The sequence below is a fragment of the Hyposmocoma kahamanoa genome, unplaced genomic scaffold (genome assembly GCF_003589595.1).
Source record: "Hyposmocoma kahamanoa isolate Upper Pololo Valley unplaced genomic scaffold, ASM358959v1 117, whole genome shotgun sequence".
NCBI lineage: Eukaryota > Metazoa > Arthropoda > Insecta > Lepidoptera > Cosmopterigidae > Hyposmocoma > Hyposmocoma kahamanoa.
Genome location: NW_020653397.1, coordinates 1,775,993 through 1,803,621, shown reverse-complemented (window position 1 = coordinate 1,803,621; position 27,629 = coordinate 1,775,993). Strand labels below are relative to the sequence as shown.

The following is a 27,629-nucleotide window of genomic DNA, read 5'->3' as shown; positions in this document are numbered from 1 at the left end:
TCATCATCAATTTTTACACTTAAAAACGAGCAGTATCCTAAGAAATTACTTTTTTATGCTACCGCTCGTTCAATACGCTAACTTCCCTGAGAAGAACGAGCATGAAACTCTAGGGATTGCTCTTTTCAAATAAACTTAAATGCTACATAATACATTGGGAATCATAGTTGTGTGGAATCTAGACTCACAATATTCTCTTTCCATACAAATTTATCTAACACGTAGTCTACAATTTTGTAATATGACTTTTCAATTAAAATACTTTTAATGTAAGTTTTAAATTTAGGAAATGTTAACTTAATATATGCTCCGGAATCTTATTGCAAAAACGTATACAGTTCCCCATAAAAGAATCGTTTACCTTAGTTAAACGAAAACATGGTACCATGAGTTTGGACTGAGTTCTAAGGTATATTATGGATATCTTCTTTCTTAACGAACTTATGTATATTTTTACGGGCGTACAAAATATTTTAGTAAATGCACTGTGATGCCACAGTTATGATACCAGTCTCCTTAAACTTTTCTCTGAGAGAAACCCGAGAGCCTAAACGGTACACAATAATAATATAATAATAACGCACACACTCAACATAGCCCCGCACTAGGGAAACCCTGTGTCGCGGGTGCCATGGACACACACATAGACAACCACAAATTACACCCAAACTCACGAGAGAAATAATTGTAGGCCATACAAATATTTCTCCCGGCCCGGGAATCGAACCTGGGACCTCTGCGTGGCAGTCGTAACCATGGTAACCGTTCGGCCACGGAGGCAGTTAAATACAGAACGAATGGCTCGTTTTTGCAACACAAATATGGTTTGTATATCTGCCGCATGTGGGGTAAACATGAAAATCCCGTAGGACATTATACTATGGAAGTAACTAAAGGAAACAAGCAGTAGCAACATCGGTAAGCCCACGTATTCTACGGACTGCGTTTGCAGCAGAGCTTAATCCGCTGGCCAAGGAAGATGGAGCTTCTACGAGTTGTCTTATAAGACAGCGTATGGGTTGATACGGTAGTTACCTTATGACGTATTCCCTTCGCGGCTAAAGCAAGTTTCAGAGATAGCAAAGTGTACACTGTCATTATCTATAGATTAACCTCTGTAATAAAGATACTGACTTCTAGTTTTTATATCGTCAGTGTTTGAATAGGTATTGTGATTAAGATAAGAAGTTAAGTTATAAAAAGATGATAGCTTAGTACACTTAGCTTCGTCATTTTAGAGTTTTGTGTCTGTCCCTGATTTAAAACAAGTTTTTCATCGTTATTTTGCTACAAATTACGTTTTTTTTTAATTTTACAAAACAATAATTATTTTACGTATTCATACATTACTGTTGAAATGAATTCACTAAGTACGAAATATGAAACATAACTAATGTATAGGAAATGAAACTATTTTTCCGGAGTTAAATCGCGTATATTTGTTCTTTCAAACAAACCAACGTTTCGGGCCCTTTACAGGTCCCATGGTCACGGTTGACTGAGGTGGTACAGTCTTCAACCAGTTACCAACAGTAACAACAGTAACAGTAACCTTACCTATTTCTGCCGCCAAGCAGTAATATGATTATTACGGCGTTTTGGTTTTTAAGAGTAAGGGTGCTGGTGAAATTACAAGCACGTGGGATTTACCAACCTATGTCTCATGGTAACGGGTGCAGTATCAGGGCCTCTAAGATCTTAGCGATTTAAAGCTCTGGTTGGCACTGCAACTGCTGTGGACGGGCGTGTCATTTACCATCAGATGCAAGACTTGTTCGCCCAGTCACTTGATATCACAAAAAACCCTTGAGAAACACGTGAATTTTCCAACCCGCATTAGATCAGCGTGATCTTTAGCCTAAGCCTCCTTAGAGGAGAGCCGTGTCCAGTAGTGGGACATCTAATGGGTTGGTAATGATAGTACGATGAGACGCATTCTGCTCGTAAGTAGACTGCGAAATTTCGACTATAGATCTTCGTGTCGTCGTCTACTCCCGTCCTTACTTACTGTCAAATAAGTAATACTTTATAAATTATAATCCGTACCTGAGAAGCATTACACTGTAATTTCTATTTTTGTAATTTTAACGGGGGACGCGATTTTGTGTCGATATGCAGCATGTACAACATTTAGAATGGCTTGAAATGAAACTAATTGACTATTAATAACATTTCGAGCTACCCATCAAATCTAAAGAGATTTGATCTTACTTACTTATTTGATAGCAATTCTTTTGAACGGAGAACGGCAGTAGACTCTCAGGTACCACTACGGTACTGGCAGCTACAGCTGTATCGTCTAATTTAAGGATTCTATTAAAGATATGATCTCCTAGTATGGTGTCTACATCTAGTACCTAATTGCGGTGTAAATTCAAAGCAAACAGATGGTGGCGGCGCGACGGTTAGTTGAAAAATTGTGGTTAGCCAGACACGTTATCAGTGTAGCCTTTTTCTCATTCATACACACTTAGTTAATCAAATGGAATAACAAATAACTTGTTAATGATCATCCATTTTCCCTGGAGAACTGTCTTTAATACAAATACGGGATTGCTTTTATCTGTATACGCTTTTTTGTTCTATCTCAACTTAATGCGTTTTTCGATTTTTTTTACATTGGCTATTGTTTTGTGAAGGAAGTTTTCAAGTGATGCACTAGAAGCAGTAACACAGGTTTATGTTGATAAAGGCTGTGAGGTTAAGCGTATCATCGTCAACCTATTACACGTCTCACTGCTAGACACGGGTCTTCTTCAAGGACAGCGTTTAGGTTGTTAGGCTGATTGGGAATTTTACCTAATTTCCACGTCGGCGTGCAGGTTTTATCACGAAAGTTAAGTAGTGGTGTTGCCACATTTACAAATGTAATTTAGAAACGGAGAAGTTGCAATTAAAGACATACAAACTTCACAAAAACGAGTAAAGCCCGCAAACATAATTGGAGTGTTAACTGCCTCCGTGGCCGAACGATTACCATGCTGGACTGCCACGCAGAGGTCCCGGGTGCGATTCTAGGGACGGGAGAAATATTTGTAAAGCCTACGCGATCTCCGCGCGGCGTGAGCGCGATGATATTTGTGTCAGTATAGTAATCATATTGTAAGAAACCTTAGAGCAAAACTAAAATTATACACCAGGAAGTACAAAAATACGGTTCTAAAAAACAAGTTCTACTGATTTAAGTGACTGCACTGTAACGTAACGGCTTGTATTTATTATTACTAGTGGATATCAAAGGCGGTGCAGGGCTCCGGTTCTGAGAACCGCCACGTTCGTCTTTTGTCTTCCGATACATTAACAAACTATTTGTGTCTATTCGCGGTATTACGATCATTGTACTTTTGTTCTATATATATACAGGGTGGAAAAAAAATCAATGGGATCAATGGGAACTATCTTTAGCAGAATACTCGAAGGATCAATATTGGGGTTCGTACCTAATGTTTGTAACTCTAGAATGTTCGTTTCCTGTACATTGTTCCGTTGTGGTATGTTGACGTAAAATATGTAAGGCATCGTAATGTCTGCAGGCTTTTATTGTACTAAAAATAATCTTAATTATACATAAATGCAAGCGCGACAATGCGTGCAATCAGCAACGTATTTATGTTAAATTATGACATGCCCAATGTACTGCTCGTACAACCTTAAATGCTTAAGATAGCTAATTTTAAGCTTAAAGGGAATATTCTTTTATTTTTCTTAATATAAATGAATGGCTTTGCTGATTTTTTTAAATCGATTGAGTGAGTGAAGTTCGATGTACATTCTATCGATTAGTACAATAGTGTGAGGTTTTTTTTGTATTTTAGTTGGTTCAATGCCCAGCTCATGTACAGGGTCAATGGCACGTCAAGTTTGACACTTAACATTTAAACTCAAATCTGTGCCGCTTACGATAAGAATGGTCCATAGTATAAAGTGTCAAGCTTGACGTGCACTTGACTGTACCTAAGTTTTCAAAAATATGTGTAAAATAAAAGAATGTTTCCTACAACACCCTTTTAAACATTTAACGTAGTGATTTTTTGTCCACCCTGTATACGTAGTGAAAGAATTGAAGAACACAACACGATAATTCTAATTAACTGGAAAATGCATAACGCTAACGGAAAGAAAGCATCTCTTATTTCAAGTTTAAAGAAATTTAGCATTAATATACTTTGATGTTAAACTGTTTTTTCGGATCGAAATCGTTGATTAATGACCCAACCGACTCAGGTGCCTGTACCACATAAGTTTGTTTAAAAAACATAATATATCGCATTCGTAATTAAATATTGTGGAATAGAAAAAACAACGATTTGACAGTTTAAAAAAGATGCTGGAATGGATCTTATTGCGAATAACGTGATAATTTTTATTTATGCATAATATTTAGTTATCTATATAATAACGAGAATATACCGATATTCATTATAAATTGTTATAAGTCAAAAACCATTTTTTGCTTTTAACTTAATATCTTTTTTTATGTATATTACAAGGTTCTTTGTTTGAAGTTAATATAACACTAAGTAAAACCAATTACAAAAATATTCGACAACAAGCACATAGAAAAATTCGTAAGATCCTCTGGTTCGTTCCGTGCCTTAGTTGGCATAGCGTCTGACATGGTTTGCTAGAAGACGCTGGTTTTTTTGTATTAACAAGTATAACAAACTAGTGGAAAAATAATTATATATAATTGTATAATAATATAGAGACATTTTTTCATAAACTTAATACGAAGTACGGAAATAAACTGGCTTTTCTTGACCGTCGTTAACAAATTTTACCGTTTACCATTTTACCATTTTGTATTTATGTAACTCTAGGGACTCATGTAACGCCCGAAATTCCATAAGAAGACTTGGTTTTACGTTATTCTTTCTCGTTCTCCATCTGTATTTTGATGACCCCCGGTCGAGTGGCTTACTTGCAGGCTTTCACGGCGCCGTTTCTGTTTGATGTTTGTGGTACCGTCGTTGTTTCCATGACACAAGTGTATACGAAGTTGTCTAATATTTATTTATTTTTATATTTTCAACGTTAACCTGTCAACTAAGAGTGGCATATTATGAAATTCGTACGTTTAGCGAAAAACCCCACATTTAAAATTAATATTTTAAACTCATGAGTACGTTGGATATTTTTGTGGTAGTGGTGTTGCCACATCATGTCCATCCAACCTTAAACGTCACAATTCTGTAGTACTAGGTTGTTACATTAACTTTTTATCGCCAGAACTCTTTTGATGTCCGCCCATCTGTTCGGGATTCGTCGTAAGAGCCGACCACACACGATCGTTTACGATTCGTTTACAGCCCAAACAAACATTTCCAACGTACAGTTTCAAAGACACCGAAATTTCTGGTTTCCTAGTAACTGTAACAGAAATTCAAATAGTTGATATACAAAAATAGATGCACACTTTTTCCAAAAGCTGTCCTGATTTTCCTTTAAAGTTCTAACCAAGATTTAATGTGGAATTCAAAATTGTTTTGAAACTGCTAAGTATGAAAGATGTTAATATAGTTTTCTTTTACATTTAATTTTTCCATAATCATAATTTCTTAAGTACCTACTGGACTCGCATCCTTTGGTTTAATAAGGCTACATCTGCAAAATTGCAATTTTTCAGGTGAGAAGTTTAAAGATTCAACAAATAAAATTATTCAGTAACTTTTTTATGCTTAAATAGAACAGTTATGAAATTTCACATTATACTTAATTTATTTCATACAGTTTAATGTGTTAAAAGCACTTTTGGCGTGTGATCATATCGTAATTATAACTAAAAAATTGGTGCCGTTAAGACAACACAACTAAGAAGTAAAAAAAATACTGAATGGCTTATTGCGAATATTGCAATTATTTTTATTTATACATAATTATTTAGGTGTCCATTTGTAAACGAGAATATAAATTTTATTGGTTTTATTCAGTAATTTTTTTAAACTTTCAAATCTTGTTTTGTTAATTCCACAATTTAGAGTTACGACAGTATTTAGTTACATGTGCGATTGCTTTTTTTATAATATTAAGTGACGGGACGAACAAGTCGTATGTCTGTGTCCATAATAGTTGCAGTGCCACTTAGAGCTTTAAATGACAAAGATCTGAACACTGCCACTGCGCCCGACGACGCCCTGAGACAAGTTGCCAAGTCCCATGTGCCTGTAATTTCACCAGCACCCTTGCCCTTCGAAACCGGAACGCAGTAATGTTCACACTACTGCTTGGCGACAGAAATAGGTAAGGTGGCAGTACTACCCTGGACGAACTGTTTGAGAAGGAGCTCTACTGCTGCTAAAATGCTTAATAATGCCAAGGACACGAATTTAAGGGTTTCTTATATTAATAACTCGAAGGTCTAAGAGTACGCGTAATTTGTTTACATCTCAATGCGTGTTTTCAAAAGAGAACAATACCCCAAACAAACAATGGCGGCAGTACTGTATTTCTAACAGCAATAGAGAAACGTATTTTTCGCGTATTTTCTCACTCGTTACACACCATATATATCTCCGCATGAGGGGCTGAGGGGAACTTTCCCATTTTCCAGGTACATCCCGGGATTTGCCCCGGGATCATTAGCCCCGGGAATCCTCAATACCAGTTCGACGCCAGGGGGAAACCAATCTCGAATTTTCCAACATTTTCTGTTACTTTTACGTCACTTCGGCGTTGTTTATTCTGGTTATTTTCTAGAAGGAAAAATGTTTTACAGTGATATTTATCGCACATAACATTAACTACGTAACCTTAAACAAATCTTGTTTTTTACCTATATTATAGGTAAAAAACAAGATTTGTTTAAGAACTACACTACCTCAGTTGGAATTCAATTTTTTCCGTACTAATATGGTCCATTTTGCTTGGGTTGAGCGGCAGAACCTATTTTATTATAAACGAAATTAAAGCTTTTTTCAAACAAACCGACGTTTCGCGCCCTTTACAGGTCCCATGGTCACGGTTGACTGAGGTGGTACAGTCTTCAACCAGTTATGTCTAATATTAATGCAAACCACCCACCAGTTACAGTAACTATAGTGAAAAAATAGGGTGGTTTGCATTAATATTAGACATAACTGGTTGAAGACTGTACCACCTCAGTCAACCGTGACCATGGGACCTGTAAAGGGCCCGAAACGTCGGTTTGTTTGAAAAAAACAAATATACGCGATTTAAATCCGGAAAAATAGTTTCATTTCCTATGTGTAACAATCGCGAAAATCTAAGAACTCGAAATTAAAGCTGTTTGAAAAATGTATATTATACTATATCGTATACTATACGAGTTCCATTTAGTTCAGTATGTATAAATAAAATCATTGATATATGTAAAGTACTAATTGTATACAGCGTTTTTCTTGTAAAATTTCAACGTAAAACATTTTTTGCCAAGGGGATTGACTCAACGCTTTCACTGTTACGCAGAATCAACCAAAACCATTTGAGGTTGCATCGAATTTTAACTAACAAAGCGTGTATTTTAACAAAATTGTCTATGGAATTCAAAAAACAAACTGACACCAAGACGCTTTGTTTAATTCTTTGATTAATTCAAGTTAATTTTAAATTTGTTTAAATTCTGTATTCTCACTTTATTATACCCATCTTGGCCACATATCTACTGGAATTGGAGGCCTGGTGACCTAAAACACAGGGTGTCCTAGTTTAGGCACCAGTCTCCACAAATTGCTATTCATAAGATAAAATTTGTTCGTTGGTTATATCTAAATTTTGTGGAGGAAATAAAGAAATTCCTCCTGGTTAAATGTGTCCATCAGTTTACTTTCTTACTTGTCGGTGGTTTTGGCGACATTTTGAAATTTTTCGTGATATCAAGTGACAGAATAAGCGACACGCCTGTCTACTACAGTTGCAGTGTCACTCCTAGCCTTAAGTCACAAATATCTAAAGAACATTACAACTACGTCAATCACCTTGACACATAAGTTGTCAAATATCATGCGCCTGTAATTACACTTCAAAACCGCAACGCAGTAATGCACACATTACTGCTTGGCGACAGAAACTGGTAAGATATTAAGTACTGCCTTGGACAAACTTTTTCACAAGGATCTCTACTGCCATTACATTTTCATCACATTTCAAACCACCTCTATTCTGAGACGTAATTTGGAGTTCATGATACATCATGATTATAAACTTTTTCTCATATCCTATTTGCAATGCGTCTAAAAATAATGTCGTGACGTATTAAACGCCCAAACATCTTTCCCCTTCAATTATAGGGTAAAAAACGGCTTAGAAACTTTAAAGACACGAAATACAATTATCAATCACAACTTAAGATCCTCAAATAATGAAATCTACCCAAATAAAGGAAAATTACTATAACTATGTCTTATCAAACTGATCAAACAGTACGAGAGACCTTTAAACGGCGGTGGCAATAACCGGACAATTATAAGAGCGCCATTATCAGTCGTGATACACCCGGATTACTCGCCCGGATAACCGGATGCGGGGATTTGCCATCCGGGTGATTCAAGATATAGAAGGGGTCTCGTTGGGTATACACATAGTATAGAGGAGATGTTCGAAACAAATGTGTTTTTAGGGGAATGATAGGTGTGGAACGCTGGTAGCTTAGTAGGAGAAAGATTGTTTCTCAATTGAAAGGTCAAGGGTTCATTCCGGCGATATTTACCTAAGTGTACTTGAATTATCGTCAAAATCAAAATCAGATAATCATTTATTCCATAGGTGAAATTTGGGTCAAGGACTCAGGTTCATGAACCGGCGAATGATACGTGTTGTTACTATTAATATTTTGTGCCATAACCATAGATTACAAGAATTATCTTTCTTATTCGTACTTTAATTAAAAAATCAAATGATGGAAATATTTAAAATTCCAACACTATCCTTGAAACTCAGGCCTTTGATCATCGGGTAATTGAAGCCGATAGCCGCGCAGTGAGAACCGGACAGATGCTAAATAAATAATTAAAAGAAATCCGCGAGCGTGCGCCCGCGCCGATGGTTAATTCTATTTACATTCCGCAACCGGCACGACTGACCGTTTGCACTAACTACAGTTTAAACTACACGGTTAAGTAAATACTATAATCTAACCGACATATCATAGGGAATTAAAAGAAACAATTGAAACCTGAAATGGAGACAAGACATCGACTAATAAAATTTTAACATTTTCATAATTAACGTTACGCATTATACGTAAGCATAGATCTTCGGTAGCAGTAGACCTCCTTATGAAAGAGTTCATCCAGGGAAGTACTGCCACGTTACCCACTTCTGCCACTAAGCAGTAAAATGAGCATTACTATAATCCAGTTTTGAAGGGTAAAGGTGCTTGTGAAATTACAGGCACATGGGAGTTGTCAACTTATGTCTCAAGTTGACGGGCGCAGTCCCTCAGGTCTTAACGATTTATGCAACTGTTATGGATAGGCTTGTCGCTTACCAACAGGCGTACGACCTGTTCGTCCCGTCAACTGGTATCATAAAAAAAATTAAAATATCGCCAACATCACCGACAAGTACCCACTGTTAAGTAAGAAAGAAGTATGAGAGAACCAGAACCAGGAAGAATTGAACAAGAGTCTTGGTTTCAGTTTGTTTTTTGAATTCCAGAGACAATTTTGTCAAGATATAACCTATGTTATTTAAAGAAGTCTTGTTTTTTACCTATGTTATCTACATAGTTATTGGCTATGTGCAATAAATATCATAGTAAATCATTATTCTTACTAACAACAAAATACGAGAAAATAACTAGAATAAACAACACCGAAATGACGTAAATTTAACAGAAAATGTTGGAAAATTTGGCATTGATTTCCCCGTGGCGTCGAACTGGTATCATAAAAGACAAGTCTCTTTTAAAGAGAACCACAATTCCCCACCCTGGGCCAATGCGGGTAGGGGTTTTTACACGTATTCCAAAAGTTGGGATCCTATTTCGATATCATAGTTTCATCACGTTCTTTTCCTCCATCTTTAACAAGAGGTATTGCTGGTAAACATTCACAAGTACACGTATATGGTTACACAACTAAATACTTATCACTTGTTACTAGTACCAAGTCATACCGTGATGGGAATCACGGTGTGACTTTATAGTTAATTATTTAAGTATAACTGGGAATATTGTTGTACATTCCCATCTAAAGCTGTGATTTCAATGCAATTTGAATTGGCTGAAATTTCATGCAGATAGACTAAGAAGAACTAGGCTCTCATTGACGACCTCCGTTGTCGATTGGCTCGCACACCGGTTTTAACGATGTCGCCACCTCTGGGGTTTCTGCACTGTCTCGGATCTGGGTGTTAGTGGTACCATCGTTGTTTCCGATTTCCATAATCCAAGTGCTTTAGTTACTTACTTCGGAATCGTAGCAACGTATGTGATGTTGTCTAATATTTATTTATTTATCACGACACACCCTTAATCTAGATACACATCATTCTGCATTTACTTTATTTCGGTCCCTAGATGTAGTTAATACCAGCCAATAAACCGCACCAATTATAATATGGTGTCAGAGTAGAGATTTCTCTGTAGGTGCAATGAATACCAGAGCAACGAAATTAACTCCCAGATTATACAGATTCCTGGGTGATACCCAGAAAACCCAGACCGGGACAAATTTAGGAAAGTTTGTTTCTTTAAAATTCTTTCTTACTCATTCCCTGTCTGCAGATTTCTTTCCTGAACGGTGTAACTTGAGTCGTTTCAAGACGTGTAAGTAGAGCCTTTTCAAGACGAGACGATTTATTTAGGTGAGCATGTTCCATCGTTGGCCTTATCATCACTTTCCATGAGATGAGATGGAGGTCAAATATATTTTTAAATAAAATAAAGTCTAATCTTTTACCTATGTTTTACATATACTTGCAATCTGTATTCTATATTAATGATATACGTCAAATTTACGGAATCGAACCAAGCTCCTCCTCATTTAGCGCAATGCAGACCGTCGGGCCACCGAAATCGTCAATTTACACTTATCCCTTCGTATAACAACGTATAGCTTCATGCCTTCTACATTTAACTCCCCCGTCAGTAAACCAACATCGTTTAGCAGTTTAGTCGAGTGCAACTCGCCTCGTGTGACGCAGTCCCTACTTGGAAATGTACGTTTGATTCCACTTACTGCTTCTGCACAGTTTACATGCCTCTGGTATTGCAAAGTTACTTTTGCTATTGCAAAAAAGTTTAAACTAGAACTTTGTTTGTGAATGTGGATAAAACTTTCAACATAATCCTAAAAACGATTGCAAACGTAAGTTGGTGATGTTATCCTTTAGAGGGTAAAATATTTCTCTTTTTTTTTTATATTCAATTTAAGATACCTAAGTCAGGAGGTTTGCCTTTTTCATCAGTATTGTTAGCACTTACAAGTGTTTGTTCACCTCTATTAAAGGAAGTAGGGAATGTTAGCCATAATGTAGACTCAAATTGCAAGAACAGTGTTTGAAAAGTTTGTGCGGATATGATATACATGGATGCATAGATGCTAGAAATAATCAGTATTATATTTTTATCCGTTACTATAGGATCCGTAAAGAACCCAAAACATATTGTTATTTTTACACATACATGCGTAATCACAGAGATTCATCGTTATTAAAACTCGAAGACATTAAAAAGAATAAGTTCCAAAACAGACCCATGAGAGACTTAAAAAAATTTAGACTAAATGTTATGGTATACATTAAAAATGGGCATAAGATACCCCCTTGAAGAACTCCTATTGCAAATTCAATTGCAAAAGTTTCACTTTGATAATATTATTGGGAAACAAAAGAGCGACATGCAGCAGCATGTAAGACGAGTCTGCGTGGATTGCGTGCCTATCCGGCGGAGTAGGAGTCGGTCTTATTAAGCGTTGAGTACAGGGTGTTCCCGACTCAGAAAGGGGTTATTGCACTCTTGGAGCTTGTTTTTATTGGTGTCCCATTGGTTACATGAGTTAAAAGGTCCAGACTTAATAAGCAGGGACGTTAAGACGCTTCACCAAAATCTTCGACGTGAAGAAATTTGCGCTTTGTCAAAAATTACATGTGAATTTGAAGAGCGTGTAACTTTGGACAAAAAACCTTTGCGTGAGTCTGCAGTGCCCAGTGACAGAGTGCAAAGCGTTACTTCTTGTGACTGCTAGAGGCGCTTACAATTTGCCTTGTAAAATTGTAAAGTATTTATCCAGTGTTTAGGTTTTCGCGCTTGTCGATTCTAACTATACTGCTCAAAAATGTGTAGGGATCGAACGCATATAAGAATTCATATAATACTAATCTCTAGAGGCATTTGATGTGTGTATTTGTTTCGTCTATTTTTATATGGTCACGTCTCATGGTCAGTCAGCCGTGATCATGGTACATGCAACGGGATCGAAACGTTGGTTTCTTTGAAAAAATAAAAAACAAATATTCGTTAGACTATTTTATATGCTATCGCTTGCGACATCTGCCACTGTTAAGTCATGGTGAACGTCTGCCAAGGGTAGAAATTTCCCTCTTTTAGAGAGAATATCTCATGGAATACATCGAAGTAAATTAGTTTCATTTCTAAAAAACCCTTCAGCGATAATGTGCCACATAATCAAACCAATCACTTCTAATAATCAAACTATCACAGGAAATTGCCCTGGTACACCAGGAGTACCTGAGTATAGAAATAAATCCAGACCATAACCAATTCATTAAAGTCCTTTTCTTAATTTCTAAAGCTCGGAGTTTCTCTGAATGATTCCTATCCTTCGAAATGAGGTTATCCGACAGAGAACCAAGGTCGTTGACATAGCTTCTAGCAAACTAAAGTGGCAGTAAGCTAGCCATATCTTTCGAAGAATCGATAACCGATGGGGGAAACGAGTTCTTGAGTGAAGACCACGGCTCGGCAGACGTAGTGTAGGACGCCCTGTGGCTAGATGAAGTGTCGCTCTATGAAAGTCTGCTAGCAGCAGATGAATGCGACAAGCTGAGGACCGGACGAAATGTCGCATATTATATACCTCCAGCAAAGGACTACGATAGGCTGATAATTATGATGTCAATTTTATTCGGGTTCTATTCTCGGCAGGACCAATTTGGGAATGAACTTTTATAAATTGATTCTAGTTTGAGTGTTACGGATTAGTACCTCGGAGAGTGTTATTTTATCGAGTATAGAGACGTTGACTTCAACGTCTAATACCCACAGCAAGCAACGGTAATCGTCAATTCAGGAACAAGTGCAAGACACAAATATAAAGTTGTAAACAGCCTGTGCAAAATAACTGCACAGCACACTGTCGTATTTACGCACACAACAATTTATACGTATTTATACGTGACCTACAGTACGCCGTCTGACATTTAACACGGTTTAGACAATACTGTAAATACCGCACGGAAAATGAACCGAAATAGATCTGCCTTCCGGCAACCGGCTTGAAAGTAACTATGCGTATATTCATACATTTGGAAACCCTTTGGAGTTAATAGAAACTGACGCCACTTCGAACAAATCTGATGTGTCTCTTCCTTCAGCAATCTTTTATACAAGTCTTCCATTCTTCTCACTGTGCACTACAACCATTTTAACAAGTTCAAACGCTCTTCGTGGCAATTCTCTTCCATTGTTGCCTTCCATTTTGGTTCTGTATGTATTTCTTTCGCTGCAAAAGCGAAATAGTCCGCCATTCATCATCAAATTGTAGAATTGTCACCATCCAAACCAATATTATAAATGCGAAAGTGACTCTGTTTGTCTGTAACGTTGTCACGCTAAACCACTAACCAATTTTAATGGAATTTGATATATAAATAGATGGGATCTAGGAGAAGGACAAGGGCTGTTTGTTACAGAAATAAATCTTAAAAGGGGGTGAAATAGGGAATGAAAGTTTGTATGATAAACTATTAAAACTTTGAAAATTAGTGTAGTACAGTGGGTTACAAGGACTACTTATTCTATGCAGACATTTAAGTTACAAACAAGAATTTGGCGTTAGTTTTACAATGCAAAGTTCCACCGATGCCTAGTCAACCAAACAAACAAACAAAAAGTGTCCCTACTACAAACAACAAGTACCAGGCGAGCATAGCCCGCGAGAAGCAATAATTTATTGGCTAGCGACACGGCTAATGCAGCTGACTGATAGCGGTGCAGCGATATGATACCATGATGCGGCTAAGTGCGATCGCTTGTATCCCGATACCGGGGGGATTCGTACGGTGACATCCTCGCCGATCATGGGAGCCTAGTAACATGGCTTTTTCATTATGTGTTAGTATGTGTTTTTAAGATTTAAAATCCCTTGAGATTTGGTAAAAAAATACACTAATACCAGCAGTGGAAAAAGTATAAGGTGGAAATTGAGTTATAGTGAGTTTTGAGATAATAATTCTAGATTTCTAAGAAAAGGTTATTAGGTTCAAACTCCAGGTATCGACTATATTTGTTTTTGTTTTCGGCTAGTTACCTTTTGCTTTTAAATTCTAGTCCCAAACTTCAGCCTATCAATCTGTCTAGCTGTCACTCATCTGTCAAACTGTCCAATTTAGTCAAGTGGCTGTCATTTTTGGTGATAACAGTTTTATATTGCAGTTTATCTACCGTGATACTGTTGATACATTGTCTTAAGATTAGACTTGAAAGTAGTTTGTAGACGATAATAATGTACATTAGTTGCGAAAAGTGGTTGTATTAGTTAAGAAATTGTTTATCAACTCTAGTGTCAGAAGAGGGATCTATCTTTTATTTTAAAAATTATTATGGTTAGTAAACAATGTAGGTACCGTTAAAGAGTTGAAAAATTTTTCTAATATGTATATAGGTATATATCCAATCACCTATTCATCTATGACATCCTTTTTCATCCAAATTTCGTCTGTTTTCCATAATCTTAATTCTGTTTCCCTAAATTTTTGATTGGCTAAATACGAAGGCAAAGCCATTAAAAAAAGTGATATTTGTAATCTAATAATACGCTTTAGCATATCTACCTGCCAAATGTTGCTTTATTTTGATATGTATAGTTGCTATAGCACAATACATGCACATTTTACTGCCAGCAGAAATCAAAGACAACTTTTCTTTGTTACAGATGCCATGGGTGAGTACAACAGCAAGACAACAGGAAGCCACATAAATCATGGAATGCCGTAAAAAGATCGTGTTAACAAAAATGGCAATCTTCATAAAACTCTGGAAAATAATTATGGCGGCCCGTGCTCGCGCTTTTTTACGCAAAATAAGTCAATCGGCCAACACTAGGAGTCCGGAGATTCGCCTCGCGTCGTAAACTTTGATTAGGTCATTAAAGCATACTAATTTATTAACCTTCGAACAACTCTCATTTGCCGTAAATACACAAAAATGGCACATAAAACTGAAACGTTAACGCTCACTTTCGAATGCTTTTCCGGAAAGCTTTTATGGTGTTTTAAATCGTTCGAGCGCGTGTAATCGAAAATCACCTTTGCTGTAATTATCGGCGTAGAATCGTGAACCAGAGCTAAATTTGGTACAAGAATAACCTAGTTTAAGATGTTTTTTTAAATTAAGTATTCATTTTAAAATTAACAAAAATTTTTAACGACAGAAAATTTTAATTTCAAATTGGAATATGGAATTTAACAGACGCTGTCAAGATTGAAGTATCCAATTCAATTTGAAAAATCATCGTTTTCTTTTTTATATTTGTATTCAAAAAACGGCGTATACGTTTGACGTTCTGCATTAAATGAATTAAATTGAAACAATATCAATCGGACACGGGAACACACTCAGGCAGTCTCGTTTTGTTATTTATCATAAAATGTGGACGCTTCAGTGGAATTGATCTGCTAGCTTTGTTTATCGCCCTTAGCGAGACAGAGATAAATATGGGTTCTTTTTAAAAATACAAAATCTTATTTAATTGTTAACTGAGTTTTACCTAACCTCCAATGAGACATTGAAACAATAATGGAACTTGCAGGACGTTTTCCTTTAATACTAAATCGTCTTCAACTGCAAAATTTCTTGATTATGAATCTTCTGAATCTGAATTTATAAGGTCAACTACATTCGTCAAATAATCAGTTAGAAGATAGTAGTAGTATAATAGGAGAATGCTTGCTGACCGGGCACGATGTCGCAGCGCGAGGTCATCGATTAATTTTCTACTGCCACGGCTATATATTATATACCTTACAAATCTCTCTCATTCCCTTAAATTCATCAATCTTTGCATACAATCCTTCATATTCTTCTCACTACTTCTCGACTTGGTCTTAGAATGTCCTTCGTAACCGGCCTTTAAAAACGATGCCTTGCACTTTGTTTCTATATTATATCTCTTTCGGCACGATTATTTCTTTCATTCGCTCTATGTGCCCAAACCACCTCAACACTCCGTTCTCTATTTTTGTTTTGATAGTTGTTTTTCTGCACCAGCTTTCCATTAATTCAATTTCCTTTTTTTGTTTTTCACAAATTTTCTTTAACAGAAAAAGCAGATTTAAGTTCTTCAGAAATTATATCGCCATTGTTTATTTGCTAGCCAGTAGATTTGTTAGATATCGTTTTGTATTAATTACAATTGTAATGGACTTCGTTGCTTTGTAGGCGATTGGCATCAGTATAATCAGTATTTCTCATTACCAGGACGTAATAAGCTATTTCATATTGTTTCAAGACGTAAACGATTTTTGGGGCCAGAAGATTATTTTATTTCGTGAGAGAACTATTAACTGCCCCCATGGCGGAATGGTTAACACGCTAGTCTGCCACTCATAGGTTCCGGGTTTGACTGCCGGGACGAGAGAAATATTTGTGTGACCTGTATTTATTTCTCTCATGAATTTGGGTGTAATTTGTGGTTGTCTACGTGTGTGTCCATGGCACCCGCGATACAGGGTTTCCCTAGTGCGAGGCTATGTTGATTGTGAGCGTTATTATTATTATTATTATTATTATAATCCCATGTGCCTGTAATTTCACCAGCACTCTTACCCTTCAACACCGGAACGCAAAAATGCTCACATTATTGCTTGGCGGCAGAAGAAGGTAAGTATTGTTAATAAAATATAATGCGAATTAGATGCGAAACAATTATGTAAATAAAATATTATCTATAATCATCACCGTTATCCAGAGCCCTGCTTTACGCCCTGGTTTAGGCCTCCTGTAGTTTACGCCATCCACCACGTTTTTATACGAGTCTCATCCACCTACAGCCTGCAGCTTTGACGATATCGTAATAAACATAATCGATCCAACGACTAAACAATAACAATCACACACAAAAACAACAGCTACTTAGCCATTGTCTTCTAATCTACAACCTACAAATTTAAAAAAAATGATTGATAGTCTAACTCGGGAACAGTAATAACCGAAATGATACAAATCGATATATATCAGCGATGGTAATTATAGAACGATCGATTATTTACGATAAATATTGCCGCTGGTGCTCTAAGGTCTTTAAACCTATGCTTTGAAGTTGAAGCTGCAACCACAGTGATTCTTTATTATTAATAGTCTAAAGGGATATATGACTCTCTCATTCCTGTTGTTGAGAGGGGAGTATTGTCCAGTCGATAAGACGTGTAAAGGTGCGATGACGATGTTTTTGTAGCAGTAAAGCTACTTGTGAAAGATTTCGTCGAAGGAAGTATTGCCACATTACTTATTTCTGCCGCCAAGCTGTAAGAGCATTACTGTATTTCTGTTTTGAAAGGTAAGGATGCTGGCACATGGGACTGAGTGACACTGAAACTGTTATGAACAGGCGTGTCGCTTACTATTAGGCCCACGACTTGTTCATTCCGTCACTTGGTAACATAAAAATGTAACTATTTACTATTAATAGTCTGAAGAGATATATGACTCTTTCGTTTCTCTTGTTGATTGGACAATACTCCCCGTATTGTCCAATTGATAAGACGTGTGATGGCGATGATGATATTTCTGGAATTATAATAGTAATGTTATTTATTTTCAACTGTAACTTTACAGTAAGAAATTTTATAAGTAAAGTTATTACAAGATCCATGACTGTGTAAAGGGTTAATTGCCTTGCATAATCAAGTTTACGTAGCACAGGGAAACAACTAAGGATTTAAAAAACAAATATAATAAAAATTATAACTTTCTTTATAAAAAAAAACTGACCTTAAACGTTTGTGGATTTACATCTATTTGCCAAGTTGTATCGAATTCGGTTAACGGAAAGTGGGTGAAAGCCAATAAACCAAATTGATCCCCAGATTTGCCATCCTTAGAAGTAGAATATTTTCTTTAAAATTAAATTTGGTACTACACTACTGAGGTTCCCCCTTTCCAACAAAAACAAGAATCATCAAAATCTGTTCACAAAGAATATTAATAACAACGCACACACTCACAGCCCTAGGCAAACCCCTCTGTACCATGGACACACATAGACAACCACAAATTACACCCCAACTCAGACAACACAACACAACACACCAAACAACACAGTCAAAAGACATAAATGTAGGCCATACAAATACTCCTCCCGGCCCGGGAACTGAACTAACTGCCTCCGTGGCCGAATGGTAACCGTTTGGCCACATAGGCAGCTGAAAAAATGTGAGACGTGTCTGCCGGGTCAAATTAACAAATCGTAAACCATACCAATGCTGCCACGTAATTTATTTTAACCAATGAAAAACTTAGTGTCCTGTTCACTCTGAGACGTAAGTTGATATGTACTGTGTGCGTATAATTTCACCAGCAACCTTATCCTTCAAAACCGAAACGCGGTAATGAAAAATAGATAAAGTGGCAGTACCTACTTCCCTGGACGAATTCTTTCACAAGGAGTTGTGCTGTTATCTGTACTGTGATATTTGACCTTAATTATCTCAGGTCATAGATTAAAATTCATTATTTGGGCTTAATCATAACATGTAGCCTTGTATTTTCTATTCCAGTTCCAAATTTCACGCATATTGGTTTAAGAGCGGCTAACTACTTAATTTCGTTCGTAGATTATGTAATTCGAGTGGATACTAAAAAAGCTTCGCAAGCTGCGCTTCGAGAAAAAATAAAATCCTCATTACCAGTGAATGACAGACAGCAAAAGTGATGCTTATTACAAATATGCGTTTAATTAGTATACTGTGTTGAATGAAGGTAATTGTGCGTTAAACAAAGTATTAGCTCTAATTGTTGCAAATTACAATTACGCAAGATGACAGTTGTGATTGCACGCTGTCAGATTGATGTACGATTAGCCCTACTCAGTTTGAATAGCGTGTCGTACAACATCCATTATTAAGTCAAAACAAACAATTAAACCTCTACTTTCATCATAATACCAACAAATCCACGTAGAGGACTTATTATTGTGTCAACTTCGTGTTGTCCCAAAAAAATAACCTAAAAAACTACAAAACACTTCTCAAACACCATTTTGACACTTTCGGCAACGACCCAATCGTGTTCAGATTCAAATTTCGAACAGAACATTCAAGATGGCGACCTTCGCAAGTCGTATATCAATCGTGATTTACGCTCCACGGTCGAGGTCGACGACCGCCCGAATTTCGTTCAGAAATGCACTCGCCGAGTAATTTATTTGTGACCATCTATTATTTTGTAGACTCACGAGGTCCTAAACGCAGCTGACATTAATATATCATTTTACGCGACGGCGGGCTTACAACATCGCTATCTCGTTTACACATACGTGTTTTAAGTTTGTCGGAAAAGGACAGATATTTAGGGGCAGAGTAGTTTGCGTTTTCACTTTTTATAGTAGCAATATATTTGATCAGCTGATCGTCATGACGTTTACTGCTCGTGAGCCAGTGTGTAATGTTTTTCATAATTTATATTATAGTGGTTTTGTGTTTTTATTCAAGTTGTCGAGGTCATGGTTTATTTTTATTGTTGAATATTTATCTAATAGCAATATTTGACTGCTGTTGGCCCGACGATGTGTTTTAGCGCTTGTGGTTTTTGGATAATGGCTCTACAATTAAAGTAAATGCGTGATTTATGAACGTGTCGGTAACAATTGGTTGGAAGCGTGTTGGGAATTAAATTCTTTGCGATCATTAGGAGCTATACCCATTCAGAACAAATATTGATGATTTTTGATAATAACGCTTTCAGATTTTATCATAATGTTATCCAAATTTGGAAGCTTCCATGTCACTTTGGGAATGTATAGTCATCGTCATCTAGACACGTGCCTTCTCTTCGGGTTTTGGGCATAGTTAGACTTAACACGTTTTCCTACGGTTGTGAACTTTCTGCAACCTACACAGGTTTCATCATGATATGTCACCTTCATGTTACCGAGATGTATTGTTATTAAAGTTTCACAAATGTACATAACCTAGAAATTAAAGTTATGCGTATATACGTACTCTAATGTAAATGTAAAATTCCACATACAACCCTTTATAGATATGTTCCACTACTGCAGACGTCAGGTCACTTTGTTTTATTTCTTAACCATCCTTTATTTTATTTGAATCATCAAATTGATCATGTTCTTCATCTTCTCAAATTGTATTATTTCCTCGGCCTATTTTGCAGTTTATGCAGTTTTATTTCCCAGCCTTTACGTAAATAACTTCATTGTTTTATTAAATTTTTCTTTTTTTTACCTCCCTAAGCAGTCTACGAACCAATACAAACAAATTTACTCAACACCCACCTCCTGTTGTTTTTACTCACGAAATAACAACGTAGGGAGCAAATCCAAACACAATTATACTTATAACAACTGCAGCATATATTTATATGTTATTATTATATTGTTATAACGTGTTAGACGTAAAGGTGCGTTGGCAGGACGCACGTGGTGCCTGTAAATATTTTTGGAGGCAATCGATTTCCGAAATCCATTCTGTACCCTCGCGCCGACGCCGCGCCGCGTTCTGAACGATTGTTATGGACACGCCCTGAAAATGTTTCTTTCCATCTCACGTATTCTATAAAGAAAAGGGACAAAAAATATTAAGCATTGCATGGAAGAAAATATACAGGGTTGTAAAGTATTAACAAACTCGTGGACTGTATTTTTATCGTGTAATAAAAATATTTAAACAGATTGGTCTAAACGGTAATAATTCTAGCGTTCTGCGATGCAAAACGCAGGAGCGGGAGTGGCGGTTGTTGGGGAAGGCACTTGCAAATTTGAACATACTTACTTAGTTCCAAATACAGATCTAAAAGATGTCAGATTGTAACAACATAAAATTAAAGTTTATTTTTAGTAAATTTATAATGTTTTGTAATGTTGTCCTGCATGATTGTAAGTATTGTACAAATAATCCCTGTATGTAGGCAGATAATGCCATCGTGCACTGTTCGTATCGCTAAACTTATTCTTTGATCGAAGTAGCTGGCAGCTTCAACAAATGAACTGAAAGCAGGAGTTTGACTAGTGGCCCCCAAGGTTTCAAGATTTTCACCGCGAAAAGCAGAGCTATGGGCTGTGGTTCGCGTATTTCAGATTTTTATAAGGTTTTTCATTGTAAGATTCAACATTCAATAAAACTTGTGTTGTAAAATGGATTGAACAAGGGACTCGTTACAAAGTTCCAATGTCGCTGCAAATTTGCAATGATTTTCTGCAGGCTGTGGATTCAAACTCATGTCATAGTCGTGATTCGTCCAAATCCGAAGTTATTGTCTGTTCTATCAGTAATCCCCTTCCGTAATATATCATGTTATCTTACCAGTTATAGAATGATATAATCGTCACCAAAATTAAGTTCATTTAAATGGTATTTTCTCAAATATGCTCGGAAATGTTTGCATTACTTTCAAAAAACGTTTGTCATTTATGGACCATGCGACTTCTTCTCGGCCAAGGTCAGCAAAGTAAGCATGAAAACTCATTACTGTCCTCCTCTCTAAACTTTTAAATCTACCTATTAATAATGAACTATGTAAACAGGCAAAAGGAAAACTCATACAGCCAACTGCCCAGAGTTCATAACTGCGAGAATTAAAAATGCCTACCTGTACCGCTTACTTAAAAAAAAGAAAATGGCGGTAACATTTAGGTTAAAGTGTTTTGGTATTCTTTTGTTTTGTCGTCTTTATATTTTGGTTGCGAAAATGAGTGCTAGTGAGAAGAGCAATAACGAAAATACAGTAATAGCAAATTCAAACACATCATCACAAGTCCAGCAGACTACTATTAATGTGCCTGGAAAAACAATAACATTTTTTTTTAGCAATTGCATTCTGTACTCGCTGGCACTCGTCCTTGTAATTCATACTCGTCCAGCAATCCCTTACTTCCCGGCCTGTGCAATAATGTACTATTACCTTGGAATTAAAAAAAATAATTCAAGAAATCGACATTTAAAGTCATATCCACACTAAACTGCGAGCATTAACGCGTATCGCACGGGCTGGCATCATTAATCTACGTGACAGTTCAAAATTTAGTTACAGAGGGTCCCCGCGCCCCTCCTCCCACACCTCCCTACACCCGCCCTCGCCTGAACGCTGCAAGTTTTTGAGGGATGCCTAAATACGGTTTTAGTGTGAGAACACTGAAATTTGTAGTTAGTTTCGAATGTATTACTGGAGTTATTGGTACGTGGGTACTTATTACCAGAAAACTCCACTATTTACTTCTGTACTGTGCTGAGTGGCCCAAAAAGGTATCTCATTGTTTAATGACAAGAAATAGATTCAATATAAGCTTTTATATAATATCACCGCTAACTAAATACAATTATTCAAAAGGTGTTATGCCAAAACGCACATTCCTAATTTAGTTTAGATAATTTGAAAATCATTGAGCCTGGTTTTATGTTGTTAATTTCTTCGACATTATCATTGTCAAAGTCTACGCGTTCATTACACTATCGATTTACATCACATCTGTGACTGTGATTATATGGCTCAAATTTCATTGACGTTGTCATAGCCAATAGACTCCATGGTAGACGCCTGTTACACGATCGATCTAACTACCAGGCTAGCAGCGGCATGCGTGGAGTTTCGAAGACGCCCCGCTGCGCCTGCCAACGCCAGACGCGTCTCTGGCCCGTGCTAATTACTTTTATATTTACCTCCGGGATATCTATGATGTCCTGGTACATTGTAATACATAGTAAAATATTGCAGTTAAATTGTTTATCTCTTTTTGTAGTTATATCACTACAGTCCCACTGCTGGGTTTAGGTCATAGTCCGCCAAGCTTTTCTAATGCGCTATTTGAACTTAACAAGTTTTCTAAGGGTTGTGATACCTTCTGCAATATCGATGATGTCCTACAACGTTGACCAGAGGTATTGAAATTCGACCCATCTCATCAATTGAGAAACCAACCGCTTTGTATCTTTCTCCAACCGAATATGAGTCATCAACTAAATAACCGAGTTTTGGTAAGAAGGTTCGAAATAAAACATTCCTTTAATGACCTAAGAAACAATGAGCGTTTGTTCCTAAATTAACATTAAAATTATGTGCGATCGATAAAAAAAACCTTTTAATCAACAAAGAGCGTTGACCCACAAAGGTAACCTTACCGAGCATTAGTGGAAAAAAGACCGTACGGAGGCCTCTAACCCCGGAGTCTCTGGTTGTAATATTTTTCTCAAAGTCGGCATGAATAATCACATTTTTCTATACGTACCACATTATTCAAGAATAGGGTACTGCTAACAACTAGAAAGGTACTAAATACTTAACAATGTTGCGCAATTGTATGCCTTAAAATTCAGAGCGTACGGTTGAAATTCTTATTTTTTCAGCTGCATGATCGGGAAAAGTATGAAGTGAGGTATACACGATGTATGCTCGCCCCCCGTGACTGGCACAATTTCGTATCGCAGTGTATATTTTTTATTGCCTACCGGTGATCTTGGATATTTTCGTAGTTTATGCGTTGGGGGAATAGAAATCGCAATTAAACTTATTGTTGTGACTGTGTTTTAAAGCATTTAAACTACGAAATATTCATGGACAGTCTAAATATTGCTCGTGACAAGTTACAAGAATTCAGCGATGACGATCAAAGTAAAAAAAAGGAAAAGGTAAAAAGAAACTTAATCTTTAAGAGTCTAAACTACCTCAAATGGCTCTAGTTGATTTTACACTTAGGAAAAAATATATAATAAAATTGAGGATATATATAATTAGTATACGGTGTGAAAACCCAAAAATTACAACTAACAAATACGATAAAACCGCTGTGTTCAACGGGTCCTTTACATACACCAATGACTTTTTTAATATCAACTGAACTAAATAGAACTCGTATAGTATACAATATTATGCATTTTTCAAATCGCTTTGTTTTCGTTTGTAAAGAAATAAGTTCTGAAATGAAGCCTGTGTTTCTGCCGCTCGATGCAAAATGAACCGTATTAGTACGGGAAAAATTTCGAGCAGAGGTAGTCTCTTCTCTTAAAAGAAAAAGATCCTTCGAAAAGAAGCTGAATGAAAAATAAGGAAATAAAAGTACTTGAAAGTACGAGTGCTAAGGATTTTTAGACTGCTAGTGATGAAAGTTTGGTACAGAATCAATAAGAAGAAGAGCTTAGTAGCAGTGATAGTGAGGTAAATTTTGAAGATCAGTTATCCATCACGACGGGTAATGATATAGATATAGAAATATGTAAAGTTCCTGAAACCTTGATAAGTTTGATAAAACAAATACTTCGCGATTTATTTCTGAAAAAGCAGTTCTTAATATCCAAGTAGATATTGCGAAAACTTCAGAAGTTGATATAATTACTAATACAAAGATCGAACACTCATAAAAAATTCCTTCAATCGAGGTAACGAAATGTCATAGATTTCTCATAGATCGCGCTATGGCTGAAAAGTCGTCGTAGGCGACGTAAGCACATAGAAAAATTCGTGAGATTTGCTGGTTCGTTCAGTGGCTTAGTTAGTTGGGATAGCGTCTGCCACGGTATACTAGAAGACAGCGGTTCGAATCCTGCCGGATCTAATGATTTTTTCTGAGTGTTCAATCTTTGTATTAAAATTATAACAAACTAGTGGAGTAATTTCACATAAAAGAAGTTGATGTTTATAGTACTTTCAAGTAGATTCTTTGGTGGTTACGTTATACGTTGCACTGATCTCAAAGTAAGTAATTAAACCATTTGTGTTATGGAAATCGCAAACAGCGACAGTACCACAAACATCCAGATCCGAGACAATATAGAAAATTTAGTTTTGAATAAAATTTTTCATCATCGTCTTCATCCACAGCCTAACTTCACTCTGCCGTTGCTTGTGCCTTCCACCACGACCTAGAGGTCTAGAATCAATGACTTTGACAATGTCATCTACACATATTGCTTCAGAACGTCACACGTTTTGAAGATCCCCGTGGTCTAGAGCCTTGCGCATCCTTTGATCCCCAGCCGGGTCAATGTATAAACTGACTTTTCTATATTGTCTCGGGTCTGGGTGTTTGTGGTACCGTCGTTGCTTCCGATTTCAATAACAGAAGTGCTTCGGTTGCTTACTTTGAGATCAGAGCAACGTATGTAATGTTTTCTAATATGTTCCTGTAACAATTTCATGGCCACCGTTCGGTTGATGCATTTCTCTACTGATCATCTTCTTGCATTTATAAAAAAAAAATTACGTATTTCCATAACCCGATTTTAAACTAAGAAACTCCCTGTGCTATGAATACTAGAGCAACGGAGTTCACGAGGCACTGCCCAGACCATCCAGACTAAAATAAATTAAAAAATTGGTCATACAGGTAATCGGACATGGAACCTCATCAGCGCGCATTGTCTATCTCTAGATCACAGAGCTCATCAATATATTTAGCAAGAACTGTTTTATATAGTGGAGATCAGTGTTCAGAAGTGGAACGTTATGTATACGCGTTAAATTGAATATAAAAATGTAATGGCATTAAAAATACCGACTTCGTTTTTAATTCAGTATTTTTTCGTATTGATTTCTTGACACGTTCGGTCACACCTTAAACTAATCATTGCGTCAATTCTTAAACTGCAAATTTTAACGTTACAGAAATGACCTACAGTGTAATTTTAGATGCCGCCCATCACACGCACGCAGCAAAAGTAGAAAAAGTGAAGACAATATTTCCAATTAATTAAAATAGTGTCATATTACAGAAACATAAAAAAGCAATAGTGTTTTCGAAACATTAATAGAGCATCGTACACCACACCCTCGATACGTGAGACGCGAAAAAAACCCCACACGAAATTGCAAGTTCATCATTACATCGTGTCCGACTGTACCAGTACAGTCATCATCAAATTGTCGTTACGCCCCTGTGGTTATTTTTTTTGTATTAAATTCATGCGGTATTATATGAATTTAAAATATTGGCGTCAATATTAACTTATGACTATGAATGTTAGATAGGCTACATTAGTTATTCTGATAAATTCAACGGCAACGCCTGATGGTAAGCGACAGTTGAAGTGTCACTCAGGCTTTAAATCGCAAAGATGTCGACGCTACGCTCGTCACCCTGTAACATGAAGTTAACAAATCTCGTATGCTCGTAATTTCAACAACAACCTTAGGCGGTGGAAATCGTTAATTCCCAGTAAGTCCATGTACTCAGTTCCCCGTAGAACAATTGTAACCCAAAAATTCCATATATTGAACTAGTGGGAATAACAGGTATAAGGTAGTACGTCACTGGATGAATAACGGCGGTATTAAAAACTATGTCAAGAAATTCTAATCAATATTGTTTCTTCTTGTTATTTAGAGCGAGGCTTTTCAATAAGAAGAAGAACCACCTCGTCGTCCTCTGTCTCTCTTTCCTTCGATCTTCCCTTCTATAATGTTTATAAGAAACTTAACGAACTGTATCAGATGGTTTTGGTAGCAGTAGAGCTTCTTGTAAAACATCCAAGGAAGTACTGTTGTTTCACCTATAGTAGTAGAGGTAGTGTGAGTACTAATGTGTTCCGGTTTTGAAGGGGAAGTAAGGGTGCTGGCGAAATTACTGGCACAAGGGACTTGTCAACTTAGGTCTCAGAGAGACACTCAGAGTGGTACTGCAACTGCTAAGGGCAGAATTTGTTCGCCCCGTCACGTCGTAATTGGACGTAGTTTAGCAAAAACGATCCAATCCACAAAATTATCAAAAAATTTGTTATGTACCAAACCGTTCCTAAAGTCTAGCCTCTTAGATCAGCAAATAAAATCCAACATATAAATATAAATAAATATCTCTGGAGCTACACGACATTATAATATAAGTTTTGAAAATAACACAAGACATCTCGAAAGTGACTTTATGTGCATTGGATCCTTTTTGTTTAACTACGTCCAATTTCAAAATATACGTTTTTTTTTTAAGGCGTACACACTCATAGCCCCGTTTTAGGTAAACCTAAACTCACGAGAGAAATAAATGTAGGCCATACATGTTTACCCCGGCCCGGAAATCGAACCCGAGAGTTGCACGAGCACGGCATTCTAGTTCGGCCACCGAGGCAGTTAATAATGCTCAAACATCTTTTACCGGCGATTAAAAGTTATTCTTTTTTTATTTGTACAAACAAGAGCCTGTGGTTAACAGGAAGCTGCTATATGTTCAAGTATTGCGTCCAAGTTAAATTTTAGATAGACAAGCTGAAAGCTAAGTTAGGGTAAGTAACCGCTAAGTTTAACTTTGAGCTGGTATTGCAAGTAAACTTTGTTT

At 36.7% G+C, this 27,629-nt stretch overlaps 1 protein-coding gene across 5 annotated transcripts in view; it reads left to right on the top strand.

Annotated features, from left to right (window-relative positions):
- Positions 1 to 27,629, top strand: part of LOC113239948 (homeobox protein homothorax) — a 452,743-nt gene that overhangs the window by 212,333 nt on the left and 212,781 nt on the right. For all 5 annotated transcript variants that reach the window (XM_026477122.1, XM_026477119.1, XM_026477123.1 and 2 more), the window contains exon 8: positions 15,075 to 15,083. In XM_026477122.1, coding sequence (XP_026332907.1) covers positions 15,075 to 15,083 — 9 coding nt within the window. The remainder of the gene's footprint in view (positions 1 to 15,074; positions 15,084 to 27,629) is intronic.